The 23,539-nt window shown below is 46.8% G+C and overlaps 1 protein-coding gene across 2 annotated transcripts in view; it reads right to left on the bottom strand.

The window, feature by feature from the left end:
* Positions 1 to 14,830: 14,830 nt before the first annotated feature.
* Positions 14,831 to 23,539, bottom strand: part of PARD3B (par-3 family cell polarity regulator beta) — a 401,283-nt gene continuing 392,574 nt past the window's right edge. For both annotated transcript variants that reach the window (XM_082285055.1, XM_082285054.1), the window contains one exon: positions 14,831 to 19,524. In XM_082285055.1, coding sequence (XP_082141181.1) covers positions 19,170 to 19,524 — 355 coding nt within the window. In that variant the 3' untranslated portion in view covers positions 14,831 to 19,169. The remainder of the gene's footprint in view (positions 19,525 to 23,539) is intronic.

The following is a 23,539-nucleotide window of genomic DNA, read 5'->3' on the forward strand; positions in this document are numbered from 1 at the left end:
TCTTAGTGGCAGTAGGATCTTGCTGAAGACAGCTCTGCTGGATGTATCAGGCTGAAGATTGTCTTCATAATCCTCCCTTTGACATAAGCGCACATCTCAAGTCAGACCTCACATCTATGCACTTCCTAGAAAAGAAATCCATAATCTTGGAGGAGCCCTACCCTGCTCCCCTTCCCTTTCTGTGAATGTTTGGAATCAGAGTCATCACCCTTTCATTCTGGGGATGGGGCTGCTTCCTTATCATTGCAGAGAAGATCTTTTTTCCCAGGACGGGTCACCCCTCTCTCCTCAGGATCCTGCACACAGACCCCATTGATTTTTTAGTGTAAATTCTTATGGAAATCAACGGTGCTAAGGCTGCTTCACAGTCAATAGGGTGGCCATGAAGCCCATGCCTCAAATAACTGCACCAAATGGTCCTCCAGAGAACTGGGATTGCAGAACAACAGTCAGGAAGCAGCTAATTTTCTGGGCAGCTTCTACAGCAGGGCAGTGAAAACACTCTTGTGCTCAGCTGCCTTCACAGGACATTAGGAGCACGTGGTCCTCTGCAAACTAAGGCTGTGCGTCTCAGAAGTTCAAAACTAGGGCTTGGCAGCCAAGAATCTGCTGAAGTAAAAAGGTGCACTAGAATAGCTATTATCAGACACTCTGAAATTGGGGGTGGTTTTGTGGCCATGAAGCTTCAGATTCGGAGGATCAGTAGGGCCTGTTGGTCATTCTGAGCCAGACGTGACCCAGGACCCACCCCAGTGTAACCCTGTGGGCAGTACCAGACCCTCACCAAACTTTGTTTCCTTTCCATGTCAACAAAATGGGATGGCTGATACCTTTTCCCTCCCACCCCCCTTATCTGAGTTCTTTGCTTGATGTTGCACTCCTGACTGGTCTCTCCCCATGCACAGCACAGTGGATTCAGTGGTTACTGTAATACAAACAATCCTCAGGTGCAGGTTTTTCTTTTTCCTCCTCAGCGTGCTGCATTTATCAGCATCAACCATAAGCCCAGCACAGTCAGGCTTCTCCTTGCTCTCAGCACCTGAGAACATTTGGGTTCACAAATCTTGCTATTAATAATACATTGTGCAAAGTTGGTACAGAGCTCAAAGTTTTCCATGTGTGTGCTGCAGTTTGATTTTAACTGTGGGTATCATTATCATCAAAGAGACTGAGGAATGGCAGCTTTTAGTTAAACAAATGGAAAGCTGTATTTAGTCTCTTTTGCCACATTGTGATAGGAAAGAATAAAGGCTTTTAAATATATTTTACAGCTGCCGTTTCTTAGGTTTTTCTGTCTTACAATAGTCTCTGTGGTTCTGACTGGGAAGTTGTTGCAAAAGCTTTTTGTTTTTAGGCTCCTATTGAAATAATACATATTAATTGTCTCATTCCTGAGTTTTTTGTTGCGATGGGAATTTCAGATGGGGAGTGAAGGGGTGAGCTGTAAAGCATCAACAGCTGAGAGAGGATGTCCTAGGTGAGTAATGAGAGAGGGGGCCTAGGTATCACACTGCTAGCAAAGTGTGAAGGAGAAGAGGTGTCTTCCTTGAAAGTGAGAAGACATGGGCAGAGGAGCCCAAGGGTCTTTGTAGGAAGCAGGGCAGAGGCAGAGCTGGGAAGGGGGAGCTGAAGATGCTCAGCAAGGAAGCCAGGTGGGAGCAGGAAAGCTGCTAGAAAAGAGCAGCATTGAAGTGTAGTCTTTGATGAGAAAAAAAGAGCTGGACTTATACTGTGGCCACCAGAAATTAATATCAATGAAGCAATTAGTTTTGTGAGCAATGGGACAAATGACTGCTGCTTTCCTAGAGGTGCTTTGCATGTGTTTGGAGTCATGGATGCATAATAAAGGTTGAGCTCAGGCTTTTCCTGACAGGATGGCACTAACATAGTCCCTCTATCTAGACAGCTGTTTTTAGAAATCTTGCAGGAGATTTGTATTTCTGATGCAATTGTCCAATGGTTCAAAAGTTGCTGTGGCAGCAGCAGAGAAACGTATTGTCACATACCATCTATAAGCCTCTTCCTTACACACTTAAGCTAAAGGTATATATGTATATCCTAGTACTTGCAACACAGTGCTATCCCAAAGGGCTACAGGTAGTTTAGGAAAGCCATAGTGATTGCAATTACCCCCACTTTACATGACACAACACAGGAACACTAGACCCATTCCAGGCAGAGCAAAGGCCCCTGTGCTCCTCACCACCACTCACTTCAATCCTAGGTGCTCTAAGAAACAGTTTGACTTTTCACCTGCTGAAAAACATGAAAGCAGTGGCTTTTTCTTCCAAGTGCTCTAACACATTTGAACCAAAGGTGCCCAGAGATGTCCATGTGAGCTCCCTCTTTCTCTCCGCAGAGTCCCACAGCACAGCCACAGGTGGCTGTCACCCAGCGGAGACTGGTTACAGTGCTGATGCCAAACAGAAGGTGAGCAGCAACGAAACCCCATCTGTTAAACACATGAAAGGTGAATTAACATGAGTTCAAGCCAAATACTGAAATGTAGCTGTGAATCTGAAAACTTTGTTCCAAAGAAACAAAGCTCCACTTTAAAATAAGGCCAAAAAATCCCATCCTGCTTCTATTGAAGTCAATGGCAAAATTCCCACTGCTTTAACCAGGAACAGAATCAGGCCACTTCCAGACAGATTTACAGCCAACACATGCTGTAACGCTTGCATACTGCATGTGCTTACTTCTATTTCCAGCCATGTTAAAAAATTATAGCAAATGCCTATGGATTTGTGTGTATGAGTTATTGTGCTGCTAATGAGAGGAAGAATTACCCGAACGTGGTTTAGATGGTTGTCCGTTGCCAGCACAGATGAAATTGCTGGGTCATCCACTGGCCTTATATTGCTGTTCATCCTATTAGCATTTCCATTAGAATTATTGCAAAACGTAACTCAATTTCTTTTTTTTTTTTGCGGATGTGGGGACTGACACAGACTGTGTTTGCAATTAGTGCTGCTAAGGAATTGGAACTGGAGCTGAAGGCACACTCCCATGCCACACTGCAGCCACTAACATGACACTGCTCTGACAGGAGCACTTCTTAACTGGGGCAGTAGGAGAGGTTCTAAGTATAGAAACAAACAAAAATGACTTCTTCCAGCTGAAGGCCTCTACACATAAAACATGCACGTTTGTGCACTAGAAAGCTTTGCCTAATTCATTCTCACATACTCCTTGCTTTGGGCAGCTGAATCCATTCCTCATAAATGTTAAGAAGTTTGGAAAAACAAGATCTGTGTGAGGTTTAGACTGCAAAGTGCTGCCTGCAACCAGTGGGTTTCTCAGAAGCTGCTGTTTGCCGGCCTCTTTGGTAACTAGGCCCCATATTCTTTGAAGCTATCATTACAAAAAAAAAAGAAGAAAATAATCTCATGGATGAAGCCTCCCTCCCCTCACTCCTCCCACTTGGAAAAATCCACCATCTATTGTTTTCCTGTAATTGATCAAGCATAAACATTCAGCTCTACAGTTTTACGACTAATCACTCTACTTCTAAGACACGTGTTCGCCGCTATGCAAGGCACCAGCTGCTGTCATTCCAATGGATATTAATTTATATTGTCTCCCACTCCCGTCCTCCCTGTGAGGATGCACAAAGGGAGTGGGGTGGTGGCGGGGGCTTTAGATGAAGACATCTGCTTGAAAGGCAGACAGTAGCCATGCTGCCGAGATTGCACCTGGACTTTCACTGGAAAATCAGACACACTAGTTGCTTCCTAGCACTCCAGGCTTCGGTACTCACACAGGGTTTTGACTACAGTTATTTACTTATTTACCTGTCTCCAAGGGAAATGAAATGTCTGGAGAGAGGGAGTGAGGCAGATTACAGGAGCAAACCAAAGCTGACTGAAGTAAAATATCACAGACATGGTGGTGCAGCAGCAGGGGGGGAAGGTGGGTGAGGAGGGGAAAGAGGAAAGCTGGAGCCTCTAATTTTGTCCCCTGAAATGATGGTTGGCTATGCTGAGCTCCTCTTTGGAGAGGCTAGCAAGTGTCCGGGCTCGTGTGCAGGATGAACCCGCCATCTGTAGCCTTGGGAGGAGGAGCTGGAGGGGAAGAGGACTTGTTGGCTGTCCTTCTGTTGGACCCCACAGAGAGAGACAGAGCTCAACGCTGTGGCTTGAGCCAGTGACCCTGCAGCAACATACAAATTTTGTGTCCCCCTCACCTGCCAGTCACCTCCCAATAATTGAACTAAAAAGCACAGCACACAAATTCACAAGCTCTCCCTCTCTGCAGTGATGATCTCAGCTCTGCACACAGTGGGCACTTGGGAGGATCACAAGCCACGAGCGTCTGGTACAGATCTCCTCTGGGACTGTTGCAAGCTGCTTCTCCTTCATCCGGCCCCCCCCGGGGAAGTCCTGTGCACAGGGACACACGGGGGGTAATGGGCTCTCGTAGAACAGCCTGTTCTGCTGAAGCATTCAGATGCCATCTCCCAGAAAAAACAAAGCTGAGGGCTTGATTGTAGGGGATATGAAAGATTTCTTTCTCCTAAGAGAAGGGCTGTTTCCCAGTCGTGTTTGCTAATCAAATACCAATGTGACTGGGGTCACATTACACTATGGCTGTCAGCTCTAAGTGCATTCTGTATTTTTCATGTCCCATCCTGGTTTGCTGTGCTGTGTTGCTGTTTCGCCCCAAGAGGCAGCACTAGAAGACTTTTCCGTACCATTTGCTTTGTGAATTTGCTTGGAAGCCCTGACCGAGGCTTGGATTTGGTCCTGTCACATCCCATGCAAATGACTAAGGAAACATTTACTAAGCAAAGAACTTGGTTAAGCAGTTGCTCTGTGGCATTTAATTACACCAGTAAAAAGCTGAGGAACAGCAATGTGCTGTTCAGATGTGAGGTGCTGTTTGCCCATGGTTTTTGCAGCAATTTTTCAAAATAGAGAGCTTGTCTCAAACTGGAGATGTATTTCACTCTTTAAAAGAAAGTTTTACTCTTGTCTTGTGTCCACAGAGATATGAAAGCTTGGCATTGTTTTTTATAATGTCTGAGCTAGGAGGGTTTCTGAGACAAATCTAAAAATCCTTTCCTGTTATTACATTACATGCCTGAATTCCCACTGCTATATACCACAAGAAGTCATTTACCCTCTGTGAGTTGGTGTAAAATACTACTTCTGATGCAGAATTCATATCTAGGCATGTTTTATTTTTGCCCAAGGTAAATGAGAATGTGGGTGCAGGTTGGAAAGGACAGCTTTCTTCCCTGTTTTTTTCATTAGCTTAAGCCAAACCTAGTGATTCTTCTGGCAATTGCCTCAGAGCCTGTAGTTATGGGAGGTTACACAAGCATCTCTTTCTGCTTTGCAAAATTTACTTTGTTCCCTGAGGTCATGGTTTCCCTCCTCTACTCTCCCTGCAGGTTTCCAGAGATCTCTGCTTCCCCAGGGATGCGCTGGTTGCAGGGCACCAGCAATATGTAATAACAGTGTTCCCTTTACATATATACCCTCAAATAAGTCAAGATATTTTGGGACAGAAAAGCTATTTTTAGCATCCCTGTTCCTTGGCCACAGCCACTGTGAGGAAGAAGCTGAGGAGCACTGACCGCTGTGCCTAGACAGTTTTGATTGACGAGTCCCACTGAAAGCTATGACTCCTCAAAGATGATGCCAGGAAGTTATATATTTTAACAGACGCTCACCACCCCCTTCTTTTCTATAAACAGAGAAGACATCTCGAAGGGGCAGGCTGCAGATGGGATTGTTTGTCTCTCAGTGATACTCATATCCCAGGTTGAAGTTTCATGGGTAATTGTACCCAGGCCACTGGTAAGTCAATATCTCTGATGTGGCATCCATTTAAGGGGCTGCTTTCTAGCTGCAGTCTTGGGCAGAGACCTAAGGTCTCGTGGCAGATCAGGGAAGACTCGTATCTTGTGGTCTCATGTTCCCCAAAACTCTTCCGCTGGATTTCCCAGCCCATTACCCACACCTTCTGTCAAGGTTGTCCAGATTTCTAAGAGCTCTGAGCCAGATGATATTGGGATGATTTACTGAGGGTGTGAGATGACACATTGGCAAACGTTTCCTTGTGGCCTTGGCCACTCAGCTTGAAAAGAGCTTGGGGAGTGAGAGAGGCTATGAAGCATGCACAGCACAAACTTCCAGTGCTCCAGCCTATTCCATCTATGTCTGCACAGAAATCCTCACAGAGCATACATATATCAAAGGGAGAAGTAGATTTAAAAAAATATATTAAATAAACTCCTAGATGTAACCTGGGACCAGAATCTCAGAGCTTGCCCACACATAGATCTATATATTGCATCTATGGAATACAACTCTGTGTAGAAACCTGTATTTGAAACAACAGTTTATTTTTCTTTCTTTGCCTACCCTGCTTTTTGGAGTGCCAGTGATTTTTGTGTTCAGCCAGTGCTTCCCCCCATGCAGGAGATAAGCAAGGGTCTCTCCCACTTGAAAGGGCTGTGTTGTGTTTGTAAAGACCTTGGAGAACTCCTGTTTCCAAGTGCCAAATAATCTCTTTTTTGCTCTCACTTCCAAGCACCACAATTCTGTGGGCCAAATACAAGTTACTTTTGCACATACTGTTCAAGGGAGAGTAAAAGTGCAGCTCAGATCTTCAAGCCCTTTTCTGTGCATACATGGTTCCTTCCTGCTCTGGGGCTCTTCTGCAGGAGGCACTCATGTGGGTCAAGCTATTGGGGCACCAAGGCTTTGGGGCCACCTGTCTTATGAAGGCACAGAACAGCTGTAAAACACCTACACTGAACACTTTATCCAGCCTCCATCCAGGACCATCAGTTAATCACAGGATCAGCAGTTGCTGGCACCACTGAGAACCATCCCGTGACATGCAGAGTCCCCAGCATCTCTAATGGCAGAATGAAAGGGGGCAGCTTGACCTTCCAGGAGACAGGAAAATTCCCAAGTGCCCATGACCATGGCCAGACTATCCAAGTGCCCAGGAGAAATGGAACTGGAAAATTACCTTCTCTGCCCTTCCATCACTCTCCTGTCTAGCCACTGCTGCATCTCAGCATCATTCCACTTGCACCATGGCAAAAGGCATGATATGAGACCAAGAAGCCTCTTTCACTGGCTTCTCCTAGCAGATGCAGATGAGTAAGTGGCAGAAGTAGAGGAATGTGCTGTGATGCCTGGCACTTAGGGGCTCGGAGTGGACATGGCCTTGCTTGAGCCAGGAGGGGTCAGGAGGAAGGATGTGCCTCAGGAGGCTCCCACATTGCTTCTTAGACAGAGGTGAAGGACTGCAGAAAAGACAAGTGTAGGGCTGGGAGAGGGCCAGGCACAGTCCTGCAGCAGGAACCTCTTCCTAGTCAGTCTTCAGCCATGCTAGCTTGCATGCTTGACCCTGGCTGATCAAAGCCTCAATAGGACATTGCCCTCATCTTCCTGCCCTGTCACTGCCAGCGGGGGTATGAGTTATTTGTCTTTTGTGTTCGAGGACCTCCTCCTGGGGACACCGTCTTCCCTCTAATCAAATAATCAGATGTGTTTATTGTTGTGGAAATCATGCCCTCCCCTGAAATGCCTGAGCAGCAACAGCTTCCTGGCTTTGTCTGCAGGCCTGCAGCCTGGATCCCACCTCTCTCCTGGTGTGGCCTGGGGGGCTGCGTGGGGGCAGCCAGCCGCTCACTCAGCCAGTCCTGTGTGTGCTGTGTCCCCAGGAGAGGGGACCTCTGAGGGGACCCCAGGAGACAAAAGTAAAAATGCACCCACACCAGGGTTACTCTCTCCATGGCCAACCTCTGTCAGGGGAAAATCAGGTACATCCCAAGAGGAGGTTTGCATTTGGAGCAGATAGTATGTCACTGGGACACATGAGTAAAGGGAGAGCTTGTTCACAACCATGGAGCTTCCCCTGCCTGTGTGGAAGCTGGCTGAGGAGTCTGGAGGCTCTTCTTGCCAGGCCACAGTGGCCGCGGGGCATGATATGCCAGTCCATCCCACTCTGTCCCCGAGTGTGAGGGAAGTGGCCCGGCTCTCTGCTTGCTCGTGGCCATTGCACCGGCCGCGGTGGGGCTGCCCGTGAGGCCGCCTGGGGCCCTCCCCCGGCCGCGGCTGCGCTGCCCTGGCCCCGTCGCTGCGGTGACCCGGCCGTGCGGAGCGGGGCCCAGCCGTCACCTCAGCCGGCCCCGCGCGGCCTCCCCGCCCGCCCGCAGCCGCGGCTTCGGGGCCACTGCAGGGACCTGCGGCTGAGCTGTCTCCTCTCACAGGCTCTCCCGCTCAGCCAGCAATGTGCTTAATTTGTCTACTGACCCCCTTGCCCCCCAACACACGTTTCATAATGCATATTTTTAAACTCTGATCCCGTATCCTGTCAGGAAAAGAAATGTCCTGACTGCACAGCACCAGCCTGAAGTTTTTGGGTTGTTTTTTTTCAGTCGAGTTCTTTTCCTGTGTTTACACTCTTACAGAGCAGAGTTCATTAATTTGAGGATAAGGACAACTTAAAACATCTTCACTTTTGAAGGCTGACAGCAGGGCTAAAAGTAAACTGAGCCCATACCCTGCTTAATCTGCCAGTGCTGACACAAAGTGCCAGGGCAGCTCCATAGGGCCTGGGACCCCAGCACGCAGCCCCTGGCAACCCCACCGCCCTCCCCTGCACACAGACTGTGGCAGGAGTCTGCATGTTTGTCTGCCTGCAGCTGAATCACCGTCTCTGGAGCCTGCCTGCCTTCTACAGGCACCCACTCAATGTTCCTGTCTGTGCTTGGCAGCTGTTGGGCCTATTTTATATTTGCACCCTGACTGGTGTTCTGGCTTGTGAGCTGAGGCTCCTGCTATAGGACGTGTGAGAGAAGGGCAAGAAAGGAGCAGAGCAAACTAATTGGAAATGTGCGGTTTTTAAGTAAATAAAGGATTTCTTAAAAATAAAAAGATTTAGCAAATTAAAGCTGACAAGCAGGTTACTTGGCAGCTAGAGGATAAACCTGAATCCCGGGCACACAAAGTATCAAAGCATTCCCCAGTGCAGAGAGCCACGAGAGCTGCCCTCTGGGCTCGGTACCCAGACCCACTCCAGTGAGGCTGTTTGCAAATTGTGTTTTCATTCCTGCTCCTGAGAGCACATGGACAGCTTGGTGTGCTCAGGCCAGCATTGTCCCCAGGCTCTCTCAGGATGGAGCTACTGATGGGGGTATTGTTGGCTCTCTACACCTAAAGCACAAATCCAGCTGGACTCAACCTCGTTGAAGTTGGTGAGAGAACAAGTGCCTTTTGTTCAGCATAAACATCCAAGAGGAGACATGTAACCAAACAGCCAAAACAAAAGCTACACTCCTTGAAACACTGCCCCAAACAACTACCCGTATGGGCCAAGGGCTTCTATTGTTCTCCCAGAGTTTGCAGGGCCAGGGAGGACCTGAAACTCAGCTGGCAGACAGGCTCCTCTCTCATCTCCGAGGCTCGCGGAGCATCAGCCAAATGTCACTGCTGCTGGCCAAACCCATGACTGATACAAACCATGTTGCAGGGTGACTTGAATTATTTGCTGGCATCCCTGTGCCAGCCCCTGCCAGCAGGACAAAAAAGTCCTACAGAAAACCCACTGTGATAGAGTTGGGGCTGTGACAGTGAGCACCCTGACCACGCTTTGGGACCTGCTGGTTGCACCCTTGCTGTCCCCTGCTCCCCTCTCACAGGAATCCTTGGGAGCAGCCGTCCGGAGTTGAGGGGGGCTGAAGGACGTGGAAACCCCAGTGTGCCCTGCATAACAGTTCACGACTGCACTGCTTCCTGGGCACCCCTATCCCAGACCATCGAGGTGAGTGATGTATTACCTCCGATCTGCAGTGGGGAGAGAGGGGTCCCAGGGCTCCTCGCTGCTTCCATGCATAAGTAATCCCAGGAAGGGGAAAACCCACAACCTACGTGAAGCCTCAAGATTTCCCATCTTTTCCTAATGTTAAACACGGAAGAAAATCCACAGGAGAGAACCTAAAGAAATCAAACTTGGTGAATGCTGCCTCTGCTCTCAGGAAACTTGGCCAGAAATAAACGTGCAGAGGAATGTAACTGCTGCAGAAGATGGTGCTTGACTTTTCAAAGCCCCCAAATACTCTGTGCTTTGGCTGTGATTTAGCATTCTTCTTTTTTCTTTCCTTTCTTTTCCCTCTTCTGTTTTGTAGCAACAGCAGTCTAACCACTCTCCAACCCATCCTCACCCCCAGCCTGGTTCCCCTCACCGCTCCATCCACTCTGTTGTGCCATCAAAGCAATCTGAGGAACTGAGTTGGGAAACGATCCATGTCAAAAACAGCCCAGCAAAGAAGAAACAAGTCAGTCTTTTTTTCAATAGCAGCTCAGTTTCCATTGTCCTTGCACAGCAATGAAAATCCCTACAATTGGGGAAGGAGAAAGGACATGGGGATGGGATGGGACCAAGAGTTAGGAGGGAGGGATGGGGCAGGAGGGGGAGCCAGGCAGCATGACTGCGTTAAATGCACGTTGGACTGAGGCCTTACTGTCCTCTTGTTATATATAAAGAAAAATGACTGGCCTGGAGGGCTTATTTTCAACAGAGGAGAGAGAGGAACAAAGAAGGAGGGAAGGAAAGACATTCTCCATGGTGAGGAGGATGTGTGCATGTGCCTCTGTGAATAGATAAGAAACACCCTTCTTGAACCTAACACTCCACTAACTGAATTAGTTGTGATTAATTTGGTGAAATGTGAATAGAGAGCTGGAAACCGAGCATGCTTAGAGTGCCTTTGATTTCCTCTCCTTGCTGAATTAACCTACAGACTGTCGGGCAGCTTCAACCTTAAGAGCAGCCCCATGACTCCTCTAACATATGCTCTGGTTTCAATCTCCCAGGAGGTGCCACCCACCCTCCCCATCCTGGCTGGGCCAGTGAGCGCTGCTGCTGCACCAGGGCCCTGGTGCCCACCCAGGAGCCCTCACCCACTGCAGCAGCCTTGCCAGCCCTTTCCACAGCTGGGGCAGGGGCTGCCCTGCAAACTCATCCCACCTCTGCAAACTGTCACTTACAGGGATGCAGGCACTGGAGCAACAAGCAGCATGTGGAAATGCTGCTCTGAGAGCTTCCTCCTCATTTTGCTTGCATGGCTCAGCAGCTCTGCACATCCATCCACTCATGAACCAGGTGCTCACCATTTATACTGCTTTCCTCACATGCATATATTGCTGTATATTGCTCCTTCAGGGAGAGGGAATGGCTGGAAATAAGCTGGAAAAGTAAATTTGCTTTTAGATCAAAAGCAGCAATACCTAAGTGTGTGTCTATATATATATACATATGCATATCTATACCTAGGTGGAAGGAAGGGCTGGTTTATTTATTTTTATTTACTTATAAACTAGTTTCTTCATATCTGCTTATTTTTTTCTTCTCTTTTCATTCCTAGAAAAATGATGGCAAATGAAACTTCTTAACAGCTTGCTGGTTTGAAGATCTCGGCTGCAATTTTTTAGGGTTTTTTTTCCTTTGTGCTCTGGATTGAAGGATGTGATGTATGAAAACTCCAGCTTAACAGAGCCTAAATCAGATTGTGTAGGTAAGGTTTTGGCAGAGAAGCAGACACTTCTTCCTAGTCAGGACCAAGAATTCAGAGAAGAATGGAGTAGGTTTTAATGTAAGTTTACTTTTCTTGCCATGAATTTTAATGACAGTTTTCACAACTGCTTCTGTGATCTGTAAGAGAAAATGAAAAACCTACACCTTGAAACTTGTACGACAAAGCTGCTAACATCTCACAGCTTCTGGCATTATCTTGGAGAACCCTTCAGTCCTATTTCTATGCCACATTGTTTTCCACATAAATGTGTTTTAAATATAAAACATTGAATGTTCATTGCTTCTTTATATCATTTTTATTCATTATCTGCCGGAGGCAAAGGGCACAGTTTTATATAGAAACCTCATTGAATGTCTCATTTTGCTATTTTACTCTACTGTACATATTTCCCAATACATTATTTCTTTCAGATGCAGATACTCTTCTGGAAAAGCGAAGCAGGGCTGTTTCCTCTGCACAGAGGTTTCCTTTACCATGACCACAGCCAACTTGTCTGGCTTGGGTTAGTTCGTCAGGCATATTTTGGGAATGGTTTGAGAATTAATTCTGCTTTAAAGACTATAATCACCTTTTTGGCCCTTGAAACTGGTTCAGGATTTTTGTACAAGGCCAGCAATAAAACAGCTTTTGCACATGTCAAAGGTTTATTCTAGGCAAGCAAAAAGGCAGTGGAGATGAAATCTGTGTCTTTCTTGCAATCTACACCCAAAAGCACTGATTCAGAAATGACTTGTCCCTGTCTGTAATGATGGCACAGCCTCACCCCACACCGTGTGGGGTGGTCCTGGGGGCCACATATTTTGACTCTTTCAGGTGCCAGCAAAATTACTGGTGTTGGTTAGCTACGCTCACAGATGGCACAGAAGGCTTCTCAGCAGTGAAGGCAAAAGTTGTGTTGAAGGTTGATGTGGCTTTGGGGACATCAGAGATGAGGGGGAACTGCTGGATGAAAGAAGCAACTAGGAAAGGAGCCTTGGTGATGGTGGTGGTACCCAGGGAGGTAAAGGGAGGTGTGTGTGGAACAGGCTGTGAGACCTGGGTGCCAACATGTGATCTAGGGAGGGGCCAGTGATGTGTAAGGGGTGTCTCTCTCCCCGTACTGGTTGATGGGTTTCCTCACAATTTCTACTTGCCATCCTGCTTTCTTGCTCAGGCACAGGCTTTGTGCTGCTTTGTCACTGGTCTTGACTCTGGCTGCAGTCGAGGGATGTCACAAGTCTGGGATGCAAAATGGAGACTGGGGAGCATTAGTCAGCATTATCAACAAAGTTCCACCTTCCCTGTTGGTTTGTGAACTTCACACATTGGGGACAATCCCCTCTACTTCCCACTTATTTCCTGTTCAGGTCTCACACCCCCACCCCCCTTTTCAACCTATTTTTATTTCTCATCCCCTTTCCTTTGCTCCAGTTGCCTCTCCTTGTCATTTCCCATTCTCTACTGTCTCAGCTCTCCTTACTCATTTCCAGAGCAATCCTGTCTCTCTGGTTGCCTGTGTCAGATCATTCCCATCCAGCCCACTGAGAAAACCATCAGCCAAGATGTCTCCCCTGGAGCAGATCCCACACTTGGGGATTAGGATCCCATCTCAATCTTACTTGTTCCCATCCTTTCCCAAGGCACGCCTCAGTACCTCCATACCTTCTCTGTAGGGATGAGCACACCAAGCAAAGGGAGTCTGAGTAACCTCCTCAGGAGACCTCCAGAGCCTTCGAGCCAGAATCCTCTGGGACTTACCAGAAGCCCTGAATGCCTTCTGGGAGGCTGCAGGAGCAGCTCAGCTCCACTTCAATCTTGATAATGGCATTTTGCTTCCTGAGAGCCTCCCAAGCAGCACAGCTGCCGTGTTCCTCATGCCTGAGAGGCTGCGATGCTCTGCCCCGGGTAGAGCACATTGCAGCAGGTCACTGCACTTCTGCTGGGGTAATGCAGCTCCGAGACCCTCCGTGCGGAAAGGCACTGTATCCCACTCTGCTTACAGCAGGATACAGGTCTCAGGAGGGTGCAGTTTCATTCATTAAAATTAATTAACAGTCAAATGGCTCCACATACTTCTTTAGGCAGACAGAGCAGTGATGCAAAATAGACTTTAACTTGAGCCCAGGTCCCAGGGAAGTGAATGCTGTCATGGGGAAACCACAGGAGACCACTGAAAAGGCAGAAGGACCACTATCTGAAACTGGTCACTGAGCTTCCAGCTCTTAATACACTCCTACTTTGTCTTCTGCTACTCTTTGTACAGCTCCAGCAGGAGAAACTGAGGTATCATTTTTATTTGTACAGTTTTTTGCTGTGAGTGCAGGTTATGACCTGATTAGTTCTAAAACTGGCATCTATGTGGTTTATAATTTAATACTTGCTAAAATTGACTGACAGTTGTCCATGAGCTGTCTTGGCTGTAAACACCAAGACCTGCATTCAAAATGCTTTGGAGTGCAGTACACATGTATTTTTATTGACCCATTCCATTCCTGCCATTTCTGTTACAGCTTGTGTTGTAAACCTGCACCTTTCTGTCTATTTTGCTCGTTTATTCTTTCCATTTTCTTAGTAGTAACCCAAAATTTCCATCTTAGGCCTCATTATTCCTTCTCCCTGTACTAATGCCTTTTCCCTGAAGTATCTATTTTGAAAATTACTCCATCTAACATAACACTCTTGCCTGAATCTCACTGCAACCCACAGCCTGATCCTACAAAGATCTATGCTTGTGCATAATGTGTGAAAAGGAGAGGCACCAGCTTCAGTAAAATGATCAACGTACCTCATGTGAAGCGCCTGTGCAGAACTTCCAAGGCGTCCTAAATCTCTGGCAAGAGGTTCCAGCCCTCTCAGCTGGTTGGACCTGGCACCTGCTACAGGCTGCAGGACACCTTGGCTGGTACCAACAGCAAGAGAAGAGCTCCATGTTGAGATAAAACTGCCTGGGGAACTTCAGCAATGAACACACAGCTGCCTAAGCTGAAATTCTCTGAGCTGGCAAGGGACTTCTTTCTCACTTCTCCTTTCAGTCCTGGGGTATGGAATCAGGAGTCAGGTGATACAACTGAAGACAATGCAGATTTGAGAGGGAATCAAGTTAAGCCCTGGGATGCTTTTTTTTTCCTAAGAAGCAGCACATGGCTGTTGTGGTTTTGTTTATTTTGTTAAAAAACGTCATGTTACCAATTCTGATCCAGCTTGATCATGTATCATCCTCTAATATCAAATCATATCCACGGCTGAGGATGACTTTGTAGACACAAAGAATGGAAAGATTCTACGTACAAATACATAATCATATATATTCTTAAAGCCTTTATTTTAATGCAAAATAAACCAGGTAAAATTTATATAGCCATATGTAACAAAAGATCAAAATCTTTGACGTGGTACTAGAAAAACCTGTCAAATTACGTGTTGAATTTCTCCCCCAAAACAACACATGATTTTTAAATCAGTTTCACTTAAACACATAGGTATTGTCAGGATCACAAGTATCTCTCTCTCCCTCACAGTAAGAGAATAGTGTCTTACAAAGCCTTCTCTCCTACGCAGAGATAGTGAATAGCACTTCTGATTTTGCACATAAGGCTTGAGGACCCTGCAGAACAACTGTGACAGGGGAGCACAGGTGTGGAGCCTTTTGAAAGTGCAAAGCAGCCCCTGCTCAGAGCAGAGTGTCAGGATGTGGCCCTGGCAGAGCAGTCAGTAGGATTCACTCACAGCACTAACTCTCTGATAAACAAATCTGTGATGGCTGGGAGGAAGAGGTAGCAAAATTCATCTCTAAAAAAATTAGGCAGCATGTGAAGCTATTTCTAGATCAGGAGGCTGGAGTGAATTGGAATTCAGGACTGTATGCACTTTTCCAAGGCAAGAGCCTTTTTTTTTTTTTTCTATGCTCAGTTTCCCCTTTTTTTTTTTCCCACAAAGGGCAACTGATATTTCTTTATGCATTTGAGGGGTGCCTAGAGACTTCTGCATCACAATATATCACAGTGGTAATGTCGGCTCACAGGCCAAGATCATGGCTCACTAGTGGGTGGTCACTCAGAAAATCCACAGGCTCTTTTTCTATCTCTTAATCTTTCAACTGCTGGGCCTGGCTGGCTCTGTGCCAGAGCCAGAAATGCAGGCTGCACGCCACCAGCTCAGGAAATCAAAGCTTCAGCTTCACGTGAGCGCGGGCCTCTCTCCCCTGGTCTTGATGCCTGTTCACACACACACTTAGGGCTGCTCCTGTGGCAAACCCAACTCTCCCTTCACACCCGCTACGTCAGTAACTCTGCTGCTGGACTGGCACATTTTGGATGAGGGAGTGCGAGGCAATTACGTGTCAAGAGCATTTCAGACTCATAATTTTCCCAAACATATGGACATATGGGAAAAGAACAACTTGTTACTTAACGGCTCTTTTGGATTTTGCAAGTGTGTATTTTCAACCGTCAGTTGTAGCACCTCGTGAATTCTGCACGGTACATATTTTTCCACAATATGGTGCTAAAATCATACATTTTACACTGCAGAAAAGCTGACTATATATACTGTAGTTACACATTACACTTTTGAAAATACCGTACCTCTACCAGATATTAAACCAGCAAATGGCAATTTTCTCCCAAAACAATGCACCAGAGATTGATGAGATGCTCTGTAATACTTTTTGGTCTTTTTCCCCCAGCTAGGTCACAATGTTCTTCCTCCTTAGCTCCTTACCTGTAGGATGCATCCATATATTATACTTATAGCACTTTTTTTTTTTTTTTTTTTTTTTTTGATTGGAAGAAGCTCTCTACTGATTTCTGCTTACTGAGCAGAAGCATCATTTAATAACCTGTTGGGTAAGGTAAGATTAACAGCTCAGAAGGTGTTTGTTTGATCTGTCTGCCTCAACTGAGTGGAGCTGATGCAGTCAAGGGGAGCTCTTAAGGAAAGATTCAGGTTACGGGGAGACATTGGGCAGGTCCTTCAAAGGCTATAAATAATCTAGGAGCTGTTTCCATCCAGATTTTATTTGGCCCTGGCTCATGAAATACTGTAAATAAGTTCTGTTCACTGTGCTGTGATGCCATTTGAAGGGTTAGTTGAGAGTGATTTACAAAGGCAGTAGCTTATATTCAGAGCTGTTCTTAATTGTGGCCTGGCTTGATAAAGCCACTGTCGTGAACATTAGTTTTTTTACAGCTGGATCAAATGTATCAGGGGTTATATTTCAAGGAGGGAAAGGAAAGTATTTTAATTTGTTTTTGCTTCACTTTCAACAGGCCTTAATAACACCAGTGACTTTCCTCTGGTTGCCAAGTCCTGGCTGAGTATCCTACAGCAACTGAAGCTTTCTGAGAGAAGTACAAGGCTGTGCAGAGCACGTACATGACAGGAACAGTTTCCTTGGGGAATGCGCCTTATTTATGGAGGGTACTGAGAGACATCCAGCTTTACATCCAACACTCCCTCCAGAGGTTTTTCCTTCCTACATTACTAGGGAAGAGGGCAGAAAGAAATGGAACAAGAACCGAACACCCTCGCTTCATAATTAGTTTCATTCCTCTTCCTCTCTCCCTCCCACCAATGCTTCCTCCTGACTGGATTTAGAACTGTGCCTGCCCCTGCCCCAGGGAGTCCAGCCCTCTGAATCATGGAGGTGCTTCCCCACCATGGAAAGCTGTCTCCTCTCCCCTGCTTCCCAGCCTGCTGGTGGGTGGAGGCTGGTGGGAATGCAAGCACTGGAGCCTGCCAGCCACTCAGGCAGCTGCAAATGCTCCCTGTGCCTGAGGGTTACACCAGGCTCTAACCAGCATCATCAGCAGAGAAGAAAGTAGGCTGGGATTAAATGCTGCTTCTCATCAGGGCCATTACCTGCCAGCAGGACACACTCATAGCAGGACAAACCTTCCTGGTGATATTAAGCACCTGGGAAGTGAACTATGTGATTTAATATGTTGCATACCAAAGGTGTCAAAATGACATCAAAGAAATCCTTATGCTTAATCCTTGGCCAGGTCACAGTCTTTTCCTGATGGAGAGAGGAGGCCTAATGGTTTAGTGACACTCCCAAAAGGCAGAAGTTGAGGAATTAAGGACACTTAGAAATAATGCATTTCTAGGTCGCAACACTGCATGGTTTCCCCATGACAAAATCCTTGAGACAGATCTCTAAGCACTCAGAGCCCTCTTGGGTCAGGTCACACAGGTCCCTGTGGCTGGGGACACGCATTTTTGGCTGCAGAGCAAACTCAGGCTGTTTGGGGCAAAGAGCTGGGCATGTACCCCACCACCCTGTCCCCCTACCATAGCTCTGCTGTGCTGCTGACAACCCCCCCCCCCTTCTCTCTTCCTATGCAAATAACTTGCTCTTCTCACCTCTTCCTCCTGGGCCCCAGGGTCTTGAAGCTCTTCCTGTTGCTTTCCTTGTCTTTTCCCTCACCCCTTGCTGTGTAAAGCCCCTTTCCCCACTGACCTGATGGCCTCTGGCTGCAGAAACTCGAGTAGTTTGGCACTTGGCATGGTGGGGCCTGGCGCTGCCCGAGGCTGAGCTTCCCTCATGGACTGAGGGTGTCTCCCATGAACAGGTGCCTTCTGGGGCACTGGGCTGGCCAGGGCACACATGCTGCTGGCAGGCACTTGGCTCCAACACTGCCTGGAGCGGGCCAGGAACGGGCTGCCCTGATAGGGCCAAGGCAGCACCTGACACAGTAACTTAATATGAATTATGGAGTCCATGCCCATAATGTCACCTCCCTGGCCACTTCCTTATAGGCCAGCTCCACTGAAACCCCTCGAGCGACACTTCCTGATAGCAGCTGAGGATCTGGTCTCCAGGGTTTACGTTTAAAGACTGCACACTATATAACTAACCAACACTCACAAGCATACTCCCCCCCACCCCCAGACATGGTTCTCAGGTGGCTGCCTGTCCTCTGTGAGCCTGCCCAAGCAGAGGGGATAAGGCTTTTTGCCCTACTCCAACTGCAGCAGGTGCAATAAGAGAAGCCTCTTGATAGACAAACTGCAAAAAATGAAGGCTACAAGATAAATGCTGCCACCACCGAAAAGAAAGGAAGATGGGAGGCTAGATCACAAATCTGGAACTGGAGCATTCTTAAAGCAGAGGTATTGGTCAGGACGTGCCTGGAATGTGGCCACTATCTCTGTGGCAGTCCCTTGTCATGTTCACACACTAGATACACAAGATGCCTAGCTCTGCAAGAAGTCCATACTGCATGCTGTGTTCTCACTTAAAAGGCTCTACAACAGCACTCTGAAGTAAACTCTGGTGACTCTGCTGCCCTTGCACAGACAGCTACGTACTGTAAAGGTGTAACTGGATTCAGTAAATAGCCCTGAGGTGTATTAAGTGTTGTGTTTCATTTCCAGCAGCCACTTTCTATTTTTAAAAGGAATTAAAAACCACTCAACTGTCTGGTACCTCACATACTCAAAACACATCGTACCTCACGTGGCTTTAGTTCGTCTGTTAGAAAGCACCTACGCTGAGCCCAGCTCAGTAAGAACAACTCCAGGTCTCATGTGCCATTCTTACAGGCAGCTACGCTTGGGAACAACTCTACAAGGATCGTGTCCAACGGGGCTCCTCCCGAGCTGTGCCGGCAAGTCCAGTGCACGGCTATACAGCTGCAGTCATGGGGTTCTTCTGCCTGGGATCCTGTTGCCTGTACTGGTACTGGTCTGGACTGGTCCCACGGTGTCGGACAATTTCACTGTAAGCTGGTGCTCGGTGGGACTGTGGAGGGGAAGGTGGCACGTCCTGCCGGAGGGGTCCTTTATGCTGGTTTGTGATGGGCTGGGCTGGGTAATACTGGGGGTACCTCAGTTCTGCCACTCTTGCGTCCGGCGCACGGATGTAGTTCCCCTTGGATGGGTGGATAACAGGCTGTCCTCCGTGGTAGTAGGGAAGATCTCTCTCTTTGTACGTTACTCGGGGCCCTGTTAAATATTCTAGTGGCTCTGCAGGTCCACGCCTGAGGAGGAAAAAACATAATAAAGCACATAAAAAGGCAGTCTACTAGCCCAGTGATATATTATTGTACATACAATCTATGTTTACTTTGGGAGAGGAAATGCCACCTCAAGCATGACAAGTCCTGATGAATGAAAAGAACTTCTGAAGGATAACAAGCTTCCCACCTGCATGCTACAAAAGTCTGTAACATCCAGGACATTGGAGGAAGGGTCCAGCGCACATCACAGCCCTTTTACAATGGGGGAGCACTGGAGCCCTTCAGATCAGTCAGTCTCCTGTGATCCATTTGCCATAATGGAAACAAAGCTCCTTTAAACAATGCATGTTTGACTGAATCTTATCTAGCCTGAGGATAAACAGATGAGTTAGGTCTGCAAGTCTGCAAATCCCATAAGCTTTACATGCACAAATATTCACGCTTTCCAGGCCATTTCCCACTATCCTCTCCTAATATGTCAGCCTGTAAAGCTTTCCCAACACCATAGTTGGAAAAACTGGAACTCCTGGAAGAAATGCTAGGGATGTCAGGCTACAATACCTGTGTTTAATGGGCAAGTTGCCAATGAGGTTTCAAAAAATCTGTGATCTAGAAGGCCTGATATTACAACAGCCCTGTAACTTGTCTGCATCAGTATGGATCTCACAAGCCCTAGTTCATGTGAAAAGCAACATGTGAATGTGTCATCTGCAAGGATGTGCCATGGAGCCCCCTCCGTAGCCTGCTGCATCTTAATTTCATGATTTGCACTAATGAAGCATTGATATTTTTTCCTAGTACAACTTAACTTGTGGTACTTTTGAAATGGCAAAAATAATTGTTCTCACAGACATGTCACCAGAGCATCCCCAAAAGTTCAACTCAATTAGGAGTTTTTGCCAGTCTGACTGCAAATGTCTTTGCACTTTGGACAAAACCTCTCATTGACTGCACAGGAAGCTTCTCTCCAAATGAGTGCTGAGGGAAGAAGACAGAGTTTTGACCCAAAACAGGGGCTGGAAGTATAAATCAATTATACTTGCTCTGTGGCTTTGGGACTGAACTCATCAACTGTTTAAATATTCTTTGCATAGATTATGAAAAAAGTCATCATTCTGGTACAGCAGATCAGGTGTTCAAAATTTGTCAATGACTCTCTTGTTCACACAGAGATTTTACAAGCATGCTCCTTCTTTCTTAACCTGGGCTCCCAGACTCTGCTGGAACTTGTTTTAGCCTGTAGTAAAACAAAACATGTGGTTTTCTGCTGCACTCGTTTAAGCCCATGGGGTAAATCACGGACACAGGCAATGAACAAACATTATCTGCCTTGAAATGAACCTGCAATTCTCCTCCTGGAATAACTTAGTGCAAATGTTTCCTGTTTAAAATGGAAAGAGCAAAAGGAAGCATTCCAGGCCTTGGACTTTTAGGACCCTATGCTCCCCAGAGACTTTCTGCTTTAAAAACAGAACATTATAAAAGACAGGCACTCTCAGCTTCCCCCTCCACCTCCTGGTGAGACAGTCCAGACAAAGTGCTGAAGGGCCTGAAGCCACCCTCTGAGATACCAAACCACTCTTAACCGTATGTACTGAGACAATTGCTGTTGCTGCTCACACACCTACGCCTTGCAACAAAGCCTAATTTCCACAGCAGGCCAAAGAGCTGCTCCACGTATTTCTGCATGAAGGCTTGTTCACTAGTCAGTCCCATCACACTCAGCTTTAATGCCTCTGTGCACAAAAACATACTTCCAATCATAAAAGACACTGCAATGGTAGGAACTGCTTTGTGTCAAGCAGCACACCAACAGGAACAAATGTCAAACCTACACCCATCACCTTTTAATAAAGGATCATGCTCAAAATCCTGTGCATTGGTTTTTTAAGGTGTTCTTGTAGGCAGCTATAATCAATGCAACTCTCATGGATCACATTAAAAAAGGACTGAGCTTGGAACCTGATCCTGAATTCACTGAAAAGCCAGGTAGCTTTTGGACAAAGCTCTAACTGCAAATTGAATTACTCTAAAAAAACCAAATTCAAGATGAATTGGTACCAAAATGATGGCTGAGAACAGGACTGAGCCACCAGCATGATGTACTGAGCCTTTGACTCATGCCTCAACTGACACCAGAGATCTGCAAGGTGCAAGAAAAAAGAGGGGTGTGTTTTGCCATCCAGCCAAAAGAGCTTTTTCCAGGAAAGCTCAGCCAGCCCAGTTTTAGGAATCAGTGTTACACTGCTGCCACAGAAGCTGTGACTGTGCAGAGGGTTGTGCACTCAGGCTGCTCTGACCCAGGACTGTGCAGTGAAGATGAGCCTGGGCAATCAAAGCATGCCAGACATGAGAAATGGCCCCAAGCTGCCTAAGCCAATGCAATCAGATCTCCATTGCTGTTACCTCTCCTAGCAAACTAAATCCACCATCGGTTCACTTACAGCTAACACCATCTGTGGTTGTGTAGACAAACTGCAGAAGAACATGTGGGAAGAGCAAGATCTTTCTTTACAAAATAAAACCCCAAGTTGTTCACTGTCAGCACCAGTTTCCTTTCTCTGAGGGTGAAACACCCATAGGTGGTGTAATTCTTGAGTGTCTTGCCCAGAGTCACGATTTAGCAGCTGGGAGGAGAGGTTGTACACCGAGACCTGACAGGAATCCACTCCCCACGAACCTTTTAGGAAAGCCCCAGGAAGAAAGAAGGTATGCCCGTTATTTTAGCAGCCTTGGGGATAATACAAGCGGTGATCTAGCCAATGATTAGCAGAACTCTCACCTGAGTAAAACCTTGGGAAACACTGGTAACTGTCCAAAAGCTGACTCTGGGCAGCATGACTGAGGGAAATTTCACAAAAGATATCCTTGTGGCTGCTCCACACTCTCCAGCTCACTTCCCCTAGTGATCCCAGTAGGTGTTATGCTTGCAGACACACAAGCTACAATGACAACACTTTTTTTTCCTTTTATGATCAGCACAGCATGTTGGAGTCAAATTATTTCTTGAGAATTCATTCTTCCCCCCCCTTACCACCTGGTGAAGTCCATTCTTAGGGAGCTGCTCACAGTGCAAGGAACCAGCCTACAGAGTGTCCATGAACTTCTATCTGACCAGTCTTAAAAAACAGGAAAAAACTGCCCTTTCCTCCTCAAGTGTGACAAATTTACTATCAGAAAGTCAATCTTTTTAAAGTGGAAGAAACAACTGCAAATACCAAGCTCTGGCTGCAGAAAGTATTAGCAGTAGCTCTGGGATACTGGGGGCAGTTCCTAGCAGGAAGAGGAGGGCTCCTCTGAACCAGCACCCTTCTCACTCGATAGCCCATAGTGTAAAAATATATGCTGTTGTTTATCCTTAAAGAAATTGCCAAAACAAACCAAACCAAACACTTTCTACTTGGCAGCCCCTTGTAGATGCTGTGCTTGTTTCTGCAAGAAGGAAAACAACTCCTACCTTTTCCCTCAGCAGACACTGCCACCTCTGAGGAGGTCCTAATGAAATTCTTCTCCTCTCTCTCACTGTTTTTGTTGGCTTCTGATGAGTTCAGAGTTCACAGGGCCATATCACACCTCCCAAGTGACCCACGGTGTGGGGGTCAAACCAATAACCTCAAGTGGAAAATCAGTGACCCAGGGGAGTGATCAAAAATCCACAAATTGGGTCAAGCAGGTCCAGCCACTCAAAAGGACCAGGCCAGGAGCATGTCCTCTGAGAGGACATGCTGAGTAGGAGCTGCTCTGACCGTCAGCTGTTTTCCAGATTTTTGGCCAGTTGTTTGACCTGGGGATACAGTGCAATTAATGGCAGGCAGAAGCCAGGGAAGCTGACACAACGTCCTGGGAAGGAACTGATCTCAGAGCTCAAAAACTGGTTTTGCTGATAGTTCAGCTCTGCTGGGTCCCACTGGAAAGTGCATTATGGATGTGGGTCTAGCTAAAAGCAGAGGCTGCTGCTGCAGGAAGCAATTGAATGAAGGGAGAGAGAAGTACAAAGGAGTGAAACTGGTGGGGCAGTGTGAAAACACTCCTCAAA

Source organism: Coloeus monedula (genome assembly GCF_965178545.1).
Source record: "Coloeus monedula genome assembly, chromosome: 7".
Classification (NCBI taxonomy): Eukaryota; Metazoa; Chordata; class Aves; order Passeriformes; family Corvidae; genus Coloeus; species Coloeus monedula.